We start from the raw sequence: 12,568 nt of genomic DNA, 5'->3' as shown, positions 1-12,568 counted from the left end.
GGATTTAGATTCCTGGGACATTGGGACCGGTTCTGGGGAAGGTGGGACCTGTACAAGCAGGACGGGTTACACCCGAGCAGAACCGGGACCGATGTCCTCGTGGGTGTTTGCTAGGGAAGGTTTAAACTAGAATGGCAGGGGGGTGGGAACCTGAGCAGGGAGACAGAGGAGGGGGAAACAAGGATAGAAACAAAAGACAGAAAGGGAAGAAGCGATAGTGGAAGGCAGAGAAAACAAGGGCGAAAAACAAATAAGGTCATAGTGCAAAATAAAACTAAGATGACTAGCAATCTTAAAAAGACAAGTCTAAAGGAATTGTATCTAAATGCGTGGAGCATTCACAATAAGGTAGGTGAATTAACAGCGCAGATAGATATTAACGGTTATGATATAGTTGCGATTACGGAGACATGGCTGCAGGGTGACCAAGGATGGGAACTGAACATCCAGGGGTATTCGATATTTAGGAAGGACAGACAAAAAAGAAAGGGAGGTGGGTTAGCGTTGTTAGTAAAGGAGGAAATCAATGCAATAGAGAGGAAGGATATTGGCTCGAAAAATCACGATGTGAAATCTGTATGGGTGGAGCTAAGAAACACCAAGGGGCAGAAAACGTTGGTGGGGGTTGTCTATAGGCCCCCAAACAGTAGTGGAGATGTAGGGGAGGGCATTAAACAGGAAATTAGAGATGCATGCAAGAAGGGTACAACTATAATCATGGGTGACTTTAATCTACATATAATCCTTAATTATGGATTCCAGCATTTTCCTGACGACTGATGTCAGATTAACTGGCCTGTAGTTCCCTGTTTTCTCTCTCCCTTCTTTCTTGAATAGCAGGGTTACATTTGCTACCTTCCAATCCACTGGGACCGTTCTGGAATCTAGGCAATTTTAGAAGATCACAACCAATGCACCCACTATCTCTGCAGCCACCTTTTTTACAACCCTAGGATGTACGCCATCAGATCCAGGGGATTTGTCAGCTTTTAGTCCCATTAGCTATTTAATCAGCTAGATTCTATAAAACTGTGATTCGAAAGTGCTGAGAAAATAATTTCCTAATTACTGTATGTAAATACAAACATTCACTGGGATTAGGAGAATCTTTCTTTAATCCTACAAGTAAAACTTCAAAAGAGGTTCCAGCATGTACACTTGTGAAGGGTAAGAGCAAGGAGAATGGAATAGAAGATTATGCTGATAAGTTTAGATGAAGTGGGGTGGGAGGAGTCTCATGTGGAGCATAAACACTGGCATAGACCAGTTGGACTGAATGGCCTGTTTCTGTAAATTCTATGTAATTCTATGTTAGTGCATGAAAACCATACACCTTGATTAACAATTTCACTCAACAAGATCTGTTTATTTGCTGTGGTAACCATTAAGAAAGAAACTAATGCCTCAATTTCAATTCACTCAGATTGAACTCCCCCCACCTGACCTAGGACCGACCACAGCCCTGAATCACACTTTGTCCCTCTTACGTGAAGTTCTTTCCTCTCACGACTCCTCAGTTGTGCCACTGGATGCACGGCAAGCAGACTTTGTCCAGGTAAATTGAAATTTATGCAAAAATTAAACTCCTTCAGTCATAGACCTGATTGTCCTCTAGGGTTCTCCAGGTTTCTCCTGTAACTTCTGCAAGAGCCTGGCAGAACCCCCATGGAATGTCAGGGTTAGAGTGTCTACATAACAACAGTGACAACACTTCAAAAATAATTCATTGGCTCTGACACACTTTGGCACATTAAAAGGGAATGGCACTATATTAATCCAAGTCCATTCTTCTTTCTTTTCGGGCGAAAAATGAGCTTGCAATCAAACTGGAGTTTAGTTTCCATTTTTGCACTTGTTTGTATCCCAATGATATTTGTGACCTGTAGAGGTGCTGTACCTGTATTGCCAAGAACTTGGTTTTGAATATAGAACCATAGAAAAGATACAGCACAGAAGGGGGCCATTCGGCCCATCATGTCCGCACCGGCTCAAAGAGCAACCAGGTGCCCATTCTAATCCCACCTTCCAGCATCCGGTCCATAGCCCTGCAGCTTACAGCACTTTAGGTGCAGGTCCAGGTACTTTTTAAAAGAGTTGAGGGTCTCTGCCTCTACCACCAATTCGGGCAGCGAATTCCAAACACCCACCACCCTCTGGGTAAAACGTTTTTCCTCATGTCCCCTCTAATCCTTCTGTTCATCATCTTAAATCTATGTCCTCTAGTTCTTGAACTCTCCACTAGGGGAAACAGGTACTTCCTGTCTACTCTATCTAGGCCCCTCATAATTTTGTACACCTCAATCAAGTCTCCCCTCAGCCTCTTCTGCTCCAAGGAAAACAACCTCAGCCTATCCAATCTCTCCTCGTAGCTGCAATTTTCAAGCCCTGGCAACATTCTTGTAAATCTTCTCTGCAATGTCTCCAGAGCAATTACGTCCTTCCTGTAATGTGGTGACCAGAACTGCGCACAATACTCCAGCTATGGCCTTACCAGCGTTTTATACAGTTCCATCATTACATCCCTGCTTTTGTAATCTATACCTCGGCTAATAACGGAGAGCATTCCGTATGCCTTCTTAACGATCTTATCTACCTGTACTGCCACCTTCAGGGACCTGTGCCCATGCACTCCAAGGTCCCTCACTTCCTCTACCCCTCTCAATATATTCCCGTTTACTGCGTATTCCCTTTTACTGTTTGCCCTCCCTAAGTGCATTACCTCACACTTCTCCGGGTTGAACTCCATTTGCCACTTTTCCGCCCACTCCACCAACCCAGTGATATCTTCTTGGAGTCGACAGCTATCCTCTTCACTATCAACTACATGGCCAATTTTTGTGTCGTCTGCAAATTTGCCAATCATGCCCCCCATATTCAAGTCCAAATCATTAATATATACCACCAACAGCAAGGGACCCAACACTGAGCCCTGTGGCATACCACTGGAAATAGATTTCCATTTGCAAAGACATCCATCGACATTTACCCTTTGTTGCCTTTACTGAGCCAATTTTGCATCCAATTCGCCACATTTCCCTGTATCCCCTGGGCTTTTATCTTTCTGACCAGTCCTGCCATGTGGGACCTTGTCAAATGCCTTACTAAAATCCGTGTAGACAACATCCACTGCACTACCCTGATCAATCCTTCTTGTCACTTCCTCAAAGAATTCAATCAGATTTGTAAGGCATGACCTTCCCTGAACAAATCCATGCTGACTATCCCTGATTAAACCATGCCTTTCCAAGTGACAGTTTATCCATTCTCTCAGTATTGATTCTAATAGTTTGCCCATCGCCGAGGTAAGACTGACCGGCCTATAATTGTTCGGCCTTTCCCTCGTACCTTTTTTAAACAATGGTACTACGTTTGCAGTCTTCCAGTCCTCCGGTACCTCCCGTATATCTAGTGAGGATTGGAAAATGATCCTCAGAGCATCCGCTATTTCCTCCCTGGCTTCCTTCAATAGCCTAGGAAACAATCCATCCGGCCCTGGTGACTTATTAACTTTCAAGGATTCCAGTCCTTCTAGTACTTCCTCTCTCGTTATGTTTACCTTATCCAATATTTCACACCTCTCCTCTTTAACTACTACCTCCAGATCATCCCTTTCCTTTGTGAATACGGAGACAAAATATTCATTTAAAACCCCACCCACATCCTCTGCTTCTACACACAAGTTACCCTTATCATCCCTGATAGGTCCCACCTTTTCCTTAGCTATCCTCTTGTTCTTAATGTACTGATAAAACATCTTTGGGTTTTCTTTAATCTTACTAGCTAATACTTTTTCATGCCCTCTCTTTACTTTCCTTATTTCCTTTTTTACGTCATCCCTGTACTTTCTATACTCCTACTTTCTATACTCCTCCCGGCTTGAAGCCCATATGTTGAAGCCCTTTCATTATTTTCAGCACTCTGTATTCTCTAAATGTCAAATACTTAATTTTAAAAGGATTTTTCACCCCTCTAAAGCAGGGATGTCCAAATTATGGCCTGTGTCCATTTGTGGCCCAAGCAGCCAGCTAACTCTGTTCTGTTTTCATTTATTTTTTTACTCATAGTTTGTTTATTTTTGAATATCATGGGCCCTGGATTTTTTTTTAAAAAGCTATTTTTGGCCTAAATAGTGAATACATCCTAAATTGGCACACCAAGGATTGTTAGTATCTATAGCTTAACAATGTTGAGTGAGTATGCAACTAAGGAGCCCATGAAGATAAAAAGTTTGGACATTCCCACTCTAAAGCATAGCACAACAGCAATGGGAATCTAAATCTCAAGGTGTCATCTCATTGCAGAACTGGCCGATGCTATAATTTTCAGTGTACCTCTTTTACATAATAAAATAAGTTGTTAATAATTAAGTACCATTTTACCATTAGTTTCAATTTCTTTTTCTCTGGTTCAGCAGTTTTATTTTTGCTGCTTATGTCTGTCATTTCTTGGCCCTTTAAGACCTCAGAAAATTCCAATTCCAAATTTGAACAATTGAACTGAATTTGAAATGTGAGAACCAATGAGTTGAACTTCCACTTATCAGATAGAGCTCCCAATATTAAAATCTACTTTTTGTTTAATTATTTTAAAAGTTTCCCACTTTTTTGTAGTTACTTGGGCCACCAATCAGCCCCTTTCCAGGTGGCCTGCTCTCAGTTCTCCACCAGTGTCTAACTACTTGTGTGTAAGAATGTGAAAGTGAGTCACAATGATTCTGTTCTCCCTTACAGTCATTCCTTCCATTTCCATTGGGAAGCACTCAGCTTCCACTCAGTGCCTCTCCCAGCTACTCTGGCTAAGATTACAAACTCAAGGTGCGAATTACAGTCAGAAAACAATGTTGCCAGCACACTGTAATGGAGTGTGTGTTGCCTGCAGTGATTTTTTTTAAAACAACCCAACAAGTGAATGGTTACAAATGGGTTCAAGAGACAAATAGGTGCATTCCAAGAGGACGGGGATGGTGAGAAGTCGACTCCGAACATCTTGTGAAGGCTCAGAGAACAGTGCTTAATGAATTACACTCGTGTAGCTTTAACTTTGATGATATTGACATAAAAACTCAGGAAGGCTGTTTATCTAAACAAACAGGTGAAGTATTTTACTTTCTACCATCAGGTACTTTCCTGTATAATGGACCCACTATTACAGTTGTGCACTGTATCTGCCAGTAACCTTGACACTTCTGACATGGCAACCTACATGGTAAACTCTCTTTACATGATGAAGACAACTTTGGCTCTCTTTGAATTCACTGATAAGCGACTTGAGATGCTTCAGTTTCAGGTACATCTCTCAGTGCTCACAGGTGAAAAGTAACTGTCATTAGAGGGTATTTTAGTTCTGCCAGATATGTCTTTTCAGGCTAATCATATATTAATAGAGAATTATATTTAATCTTGCAACTGACAATGTAATAGGCTTGTAAAACTTCACATCCAAAACTTTAAGCATCATCCATTCTTTCTCTCTCAAGTATATATTGACCTGCTTTGCATTTCAAGCATTTTCTGTTTTTATTTCAGATTTCCATGATTCATGTTTTTTTTTCATCTAAATGCCAGAAGACCCTGTAGAAATCCACTGGTTCCTTCTTTGAGACAGTTTTTTTTTCCCCCGACTTATCATCATTTCCCGCTTTCTGTTCAGTTTTCAAATACTTCAGCAAAAATTACACATGCTTTGTCTTCTCTGATGTACAATATTATCAAGTACCTTCTGAAAATCTGATGTAACCACAGAATATTTCTCTCAACTAATACAGTTAAAAGTTTCAGATTTTTGAAACGTGACTTAAACCTGCTTCTAAAAACCATGCTGGGTTCCTCGTGACCTTGATATTAACACCGGGATCCATTTTGACCTTTGGGCACTCTGCTGGTCGGCTGCCCGTTCCAGTGTCGAAGAGGCCCCTGTGATTTTAAGGCCCCCGGCCCTATTTAAACTTGGCAGGCGAGCTGTGGGGCGCCAAACAGGCATCCCAATGCAGCTCGCCTCAGGATTGGGCCGGGGCAGCTTCCAGCAAAGTAAGTTGCAGGGTGGGGGATCGTGGAGGGTAGGGGTCCCACGCAGCAGCGGCCGAGATTAGTTTTGTGGGCCCTTTTCCTCCCCCTCCTCTCTGCTCGTGTATTATTTACAGGGAAAATGACTACTTTTTCAGTTATCCTCAACTGACTAGTTTTGTGTTGTTCTTGATTTACTCATTCAGCTACACCGCTGGTCTCAGCCTTACCTTTTTTGGCATAGAGATGTACATTTGCACATATCTTAAGTATTTGCAATTTTTTTTTCTTTGATTTATTTTCTAACCTGATCTTCACTAGTATCCTTCTCATAATCCCAAAGTTTGTTCTTCCATAGTATTGCACTTCTGTATTATTTTTGCCTTGCCATAATTAAGCCCAAATGTTTGAGTATTTCTAGTTAACTAATCAGTTTTAGTAGACAGTCAGAAATTGCATCCACCACATTCCCTCTTTTACACTTGTGTTAAAGAAGGAAAGCCTAACTGTACTCACCCCCCCCCCCAAAGTATTATTAGTATTATTATAAATACATGGGTAAGATAGCTTCTAATTGGCTCATACTGCTGACTCATGTTACAAATGCAGCCTACGGGCATCCTGGAGTGGTACGATAGCATAGAAGTCACTTGGGAACTGCTGTGTACTTGAGTAGTACTAGCTTTTCATAGTTCAGCTCCAGGACATACAGCTGTTGAATGGCACAGTTTGGGGCATGTATGGACTGCTCCCATAATAACATGGTTAGGAAAGTATGTCACCGATATGATCATAGAATGCAAGTTGGATCACGTCTTACAATCTACAAATTGTGATAGTGTATGGAATAGATTCAGGTTCTTGGAAACAAATGTTTAACATGTTCTTTATTTATTTCTGTAGATTGAAGCCCACTTAGATACTTTAATAAATGAACAGGCCTCGTTTGTACTAACCAGGGCAGGATTAAGTTACATTTACAACAGTGTACAACAACACAAACCAGAGCAGGTAAATACTTGTGTACATAATTGACCACTCAGATTCATGCCAAGACAGCCATGCACGCCACGATTCTAAACTGTCTTTTTGTTCTATGTGTTAGGGTCCCTTATCCAATCTTCCTAACATGGATGGAGGGTCACTGAAAGCTGCCATGGTAAGTGTGAAATTAAAAAACATTGGTAAATATTGATGAACAATAAGATAGACCAAAATTCTACAACATACATTCATCAGATATATTTGCATCATATTTTGCAAGGCAACTATATTTTGTCCCAACTCAGGTACTTCTATCCATTATGACTCTCCGTCAGCTGAACTACACCTCTTTGTGTTGTGCAATTAAGACCCCGGCCTTCTGACTAAGAGGCAAGAGTGCTACCACTGAGCCAAGGCTGAAGTTCTAGTGGGTCCAAAGGTTCAGTGCAGGAACATCAGAGAAACAATGTGACACATACTGAAGAAAGAGCACATCACACATTTTTTCATCAACAGTTATATTAACTGTACATGCACCGTGCTCAGTTTTTACTCCTTACAGGCAGATGTGGGTCACGGAGAATAAACTGGGATTTTGGCACACCTAACTTACAATATCATGCAAGAACATGTGCAGGAGCAGCGGTGAATGTGCAGTGGCGTGCCTTGCCAGTTTGTCCTGTGAGGTACTTGGAAGTCATATTGTGTGATAACTATATAAGAACTCATCTCCAAATGTATTCAGAAATGGCTAGCTTTGTTTTCACTTGATAAGCCACTTTGTGATGTGGCAACTGAAGCAGATGCGTCTTTGACTTCCAATGCATAGTTCTTTTCCGTCCTAAAAAATATAGTCAACATGGTTAAAGTGAAGCTGGTTTGTAATTTCCTGAAAGCGGTTCAGCTATAAAGCAATCTCCGCCCAAAAACAATATTACAGGAAAGCTGACAAAAAAAATTAAGTGAAAAGGGAATACTCCTGTGAGCCAGGTCACTGTATCTGTGTCGTGACTAAAATGTGTTTCCTTTGTGTTTTATAATGGCATCAAATTTTGCCATAACGCAAATCACTCCCCATTTCCCCACTCTAGTGTACTGCAAAGAAAGCAATGGTAATGAATCACTTTGTGTAGGGAACACAATTTTAATATTTTTTAAAGTGGAGTATTGGCCAAAATACATTTTTCTTCTCACTTCTATTAAAAATCTAACCTGACCTCACTGAGTGTACAAAAAGCACTTGTCTAGTCATTGTGGAGAGGAAATGGCTTCAGCAACTGTGTTGTGCCATATGAGGCCATTTCCTTCCTGACGTCTCTGCTGGAATTCCAGCACATCAACACGAAAACACTGAGAGGAAAACTGAGTTAAATAAGGTTATTAATATTTTTTACGTGTTTATATAACAGGGTTACACTTTTATATGTGTAGCCTTCGAATGGATTATGTTGTCTCTTTATCACCAAGTTTGGGAATACACAGGCATTTTCTAATAAGAAGATTTGACTTGTTTAACATTAGTTAACCAGGGCTTTTTGGACTAGGTGACAGAGGATTAGGACACTCTCATTATATTGTTGGGACCTGTGTTTGAACCCAGAGCAAGTCTGGTAATTCACGGAACCACTGACATAATGACGCCAAAGACAACATAAGATTGCACAATCCCTACACGAGCCACTCCAAGTCCCGTTTCCAGCTCGACTCTTTGGCACATTTCTATTTACTTGCTCTTCCACTATTGAAAAGTAATAAAGGTCAGAATCAGGGCTCATTTCACCATTGACATCATCTTATTTATTTCCCTTAAATCGTATTTCTCATAATTTAAGTTGAAAATTGCCCAATGCTTCATTGACTAATACTTCCCCTTAATGCTTAATTACTTAATGTATATGATTTTAAAATCCAATAAGGTATGTATTATAAATTTGCAAATACCCTTGGTCTTGGTATTGAGTGGAAGCCCAGCTCATTCCAAAACCAAGGCCAAGGGCATTGTTGGATTTTTGAAAAGGATATCTACCTGTACAACATTTGACTCTGACCTTGTAAGCCTGTACCCGTTATCCAAGTCTAGTTTCACCTTTTCCTCAGGAATGTACTGAAAAGCAAACAGCACTAAGGTAAACCTGTACAAAGGTTTGAATTCTATTAGCATCATATAGCCACATCTCTGCTACCTGACTCAAGAACAAGATTGCCAGAGGGAAAATAAATTACACATAAGCAATTTGTAATAACTTGATATAGTAGAAGACAACAAACAAGGAGTCACATTAAAAAAATTTTTTCAAGTACTTCATTTCAGATTGAGCTAATCAAATTGGAAAAGCTCAAGATAAAAGTAAACCTTCGATTTAAATATGCTAATAAATTTCATTTCTGTCAATGTATTATTTCACACTAGTGGAGTTCTTCACCAGAAAAAGAGGCCCAACCTACCTATCACCCCTCCAGCATCACTGATTCATTTGAACATGAGATGTGTGATTTGCAGCGACCAAAGGTGATGGGCCATAGGATCATGGTCAGAGGGGCATGACTGGGAGACTTGTGGGAAAACTTGTGAGCCTTCCAGAGATTTAGAAGACTTAGAAACTGTTGAAAAAATTGTCAGAAAAGTCCCAACTGGTTGCACTGATGAGATAGTTGGATTAGAGTCTTCCCTCTCTCTCTCTGCTGGCTTTAAGGGTCCCGAATGAAATAATTTTGAAAATTCTCTACCAGTACTGGCCCCAGTTTACTACTATACCAATCTCAATCACAGGCCATAGCAATAACTACTGTAGGAAATGAACATATTTACACTGGTGCAGTAAAAGGCTGCTCTTCTGAGTTTGTGGTTAGAGTACAGTTAGGACAAGGTTGAGGAACTTTACACTGCATCTAGGATGTGTGCTGTACCTGAGCTGGAGAAGCCTGATGTTGGCAATGAATGCCCTAAATTGGAAAAGTGTTCATTCCCTACTACTGACATCCCTCACTTTGGTTAGGGTAACAAAATTACCAACTCAAAAATTGCTCCTTCATATCAATTTATTTTTCTCATAGGTTATTTATAATATATTGAAATCAGTACTGATGTGAATAACTAATTTCCACCAATATAGCCAAATTAAGAAACATCAACCCTTTACTTCAGTTATTGTAAAGCTTCTGTAGTTTAACGTTGTAAAAATCATTAGTGCGAACTTTTAAATATCTGTGTCTAATTAAATTGGATGTATGTGTTTTATAGGTCCAATTTGATCGCTATCTGTCCTCTCCAGATAGTCTATTAATGCCACAACTGAATTTCATTCTGAGTGGAACACTAAAGTGAGTATATGTGAAAGATTCACAGCAACACTTTTAAAATGCATTAGTACTCTTGCTGATGATTTTAAACCTTTTTGTGGAGAATGCAAATATATAACCCAAACTGTTATAATATAGATAAGGTTAAAAACCCAATGCTGCAAATCTGAAATAAAAACAGAACATGCTGGAAAAACGCAGCAGGTCAACCAGAATCTGAAAGGGAAAAACAGGGAAATGTTTTGGGTGGGGCTTGGAACATTCAGATGGTGCCTGTGACCTATACTTTGCCTAGTTTAGTAAAGCCAACCCTCCAAAAACAAAGGTATTAGAATGCTGCAGAGCTGCCGGTACAGTTGTACATTAACTCTGTTCGTACTCAGTTGTGAGATTTCCATTTTTTGACCATTTCTGTTTTAACTTGCAGGGAGAAAATTTTCAAGCGATCCACAGAGCTGGTGTGTGGTGCCTACAGCAACATCTACACAGCAGTTATGAACCCAACCAATGAGTACAAGGAACCAGCAACAATCCTGCAAAGATCTCCACAGCAAGTGCAGACATTGCTATCCTAACTAATCCTAACAGGACTAGTGTCAGTTCATGCCAATCACTGTACATCATGTGTTTTATTCTCCCTACTTACTTTATCAAAAGTTGCTTTGGTTAGCTTGTTTCCTTTATGTATTTACAATATATTTCACTTGCTTCTGATTATTTTGCATCAGTGTCATAGAACCATCTTAATATCACGGGGGCGGGAGGAGATTTTAATTTTGATCTGATTTTCAAAAATAAATCATGTATTTGGAGGGGAAGACGGTTCTGATTACTCGGCAGCTGATGCATTTTATATGTAAAAAGTGTTTTGCAGCATTTTCCTACCATTAGGCATTTACTGTGAGAATGGAAACTTTCATGGCTGCAAATCAAGTTTAATATCTTCTGTCCTAAAGTGGCAAATGTATAGTCTGCACTTGCTGTTTTATTCAGTTTTATTTGAGATGGGGTGTTAAACTGTACAGCTATAAACCTCAATACAATGCAATGAGACCTCATCGAGTAAAAAGGGAAGGAGGAAATGGTTGCAAATCCATTTAAATATATAGAATGAACATTGTAAACCAAAGGGAATCAGAAAAAAAGGTCATATTTTCCACCAGAAGAGTCACCCTCTAAACATGAGTGACTTGGCCAGCTTGTAGTTCATATGCACCTAACAAATTTCCTGTTTAAAAGTTATTGAATTTTTTAAAACTGTGATGTAGAAAGGAGAACAGAAAATGTTATCTTAAATAAAAGTTGGCTCAATATTCTTGTTCAAAAAAAGTTATCTTCAGCAGGATTTGAAATTACACAATTATTTTGTATATAATGAATTATATTGCATTAGTTGATGGTATAGTGTATGGAAAAATTGACTCAGCACAAAATTTGGCCTTAAATTGAAATTTGGGTTAAACTAAGAAATTCAATATCTACCCTATTGAGTTTGTCCACAATGTCAAGCAGTAGTTTAAAGGTCATAACAACATTTGATGTTGTGTTTATATTACAGAATTACTTCAGAAAGAACTGCATGCACAGTGGTTTGAATCTCATAATTTACAACTTCATTTCTAATTTTTGGTCTTTTCCTAATGGGTTAAGAAAAAGAGGTGGTGGGGGGCTGGTATAGGCAAGCAATGGGAAAGCCATGTCTTGAGCTTAGCAATCAGTTGATGTGTCCAGAAAAAATGTCAGTTACAGCAATATAGACACCATTTAATATTGTTGCTGCAACATTGCTGCTTTAGAGGTGGTGATGAAAACCAACTCTTCAAATGGGTTTTCAACACTTCCAAAACCAGCTGTCAAAATCAGCAGTGCTGCCGGTAGCAGTGTTGGAAGGTCCCTTTTTTATTTTCTCACCCTCCCTGTACATATGGTGCTATTGTCAAAAATTGTATAATGAGAACTTTTTTGTAAAAATAATAAATTTGAAATAATATCTAATGCTATCTATATTAATGTCTTTATTTACCTGAGATATTTTCCATGGGTAATTTGCTACTTTCTAATTGTGTATTTTAAATTTTTTTTGACTCATGAATTTCTGTTGCTGCCTTTTCATCACTATCACCTAGAAGGATGGGGCAGTCTAAGCAGCCGACTTCTCTACCGCTACATCAATGTAGTTCCATCACTAGCTAACTGGACACTTCTAGGATCTAATTTTAGTCCACGGTCACACAAGCCTTAATTGATATATGTATATGGCCAATTTAAAGCAGCTGCACAAA

General features: G+C 39.5%; 1 protein-coding gene across 1 annotated transcript in view; it reads left to right on the top strand.

Moving 5' to 3' along the window:
- The window catches only part of cog6 (component of oligomeric golgi complex 6), a 117,153-nt gene extending 104,872 nt beyond the window's left edge, over positions 1–12,281 (top strand). Inside the window, exons 14-19 of the mRNA XM_067985895.1 lie at positions 1,424–1,555; positions 5,119–5,286; positions 6,906–7,013; positions 7,108–7,161; positions 10,228–10,307; positions 10,714–12,281. Coding sequence (XP_067841996.1) covers positions 1,424–1,555; positions 5,119–5,286; positions 6,906–7,013; positions 7,108–7,161; positions 10,228–10,307; positions 10,714–10,861 — 690 coding nt within the window. The 3' untranslated portion in view covers positions 10,862–12,281. The remainder of the gene's footprint in view (positions 1–1,423; positions 1,556–5,118; positions 5,287–6,905; positions 7,014–7,107; positions 7,162–10,227; positions 10,308–10,713) is intronic.
- The last annotated feature ends 287 nt before the right edge of the window (positions 12,282–12,568 follow it).

Source organism: Heptranchias perlo, chromosome 6, assembly GCF_035084215.1.
Source record: "Heptranchias perlo isolate sHepPer1 chromosome 6, sHepPer1.hap1, whole genome shotgun sequence".
Taxonomy (NCBI): domain Eukaryota; kingdom Metazoa; phylum Chordata; class Chondrichthyes; order Hexanchiformes; family Hexanchidae; genus Heptranchias; species Heptranchias perlo.
Note: the sequence above shows the minus strand (reverse complement) of the source record. Positions and strands in the feature narration are given on the sequence as shown.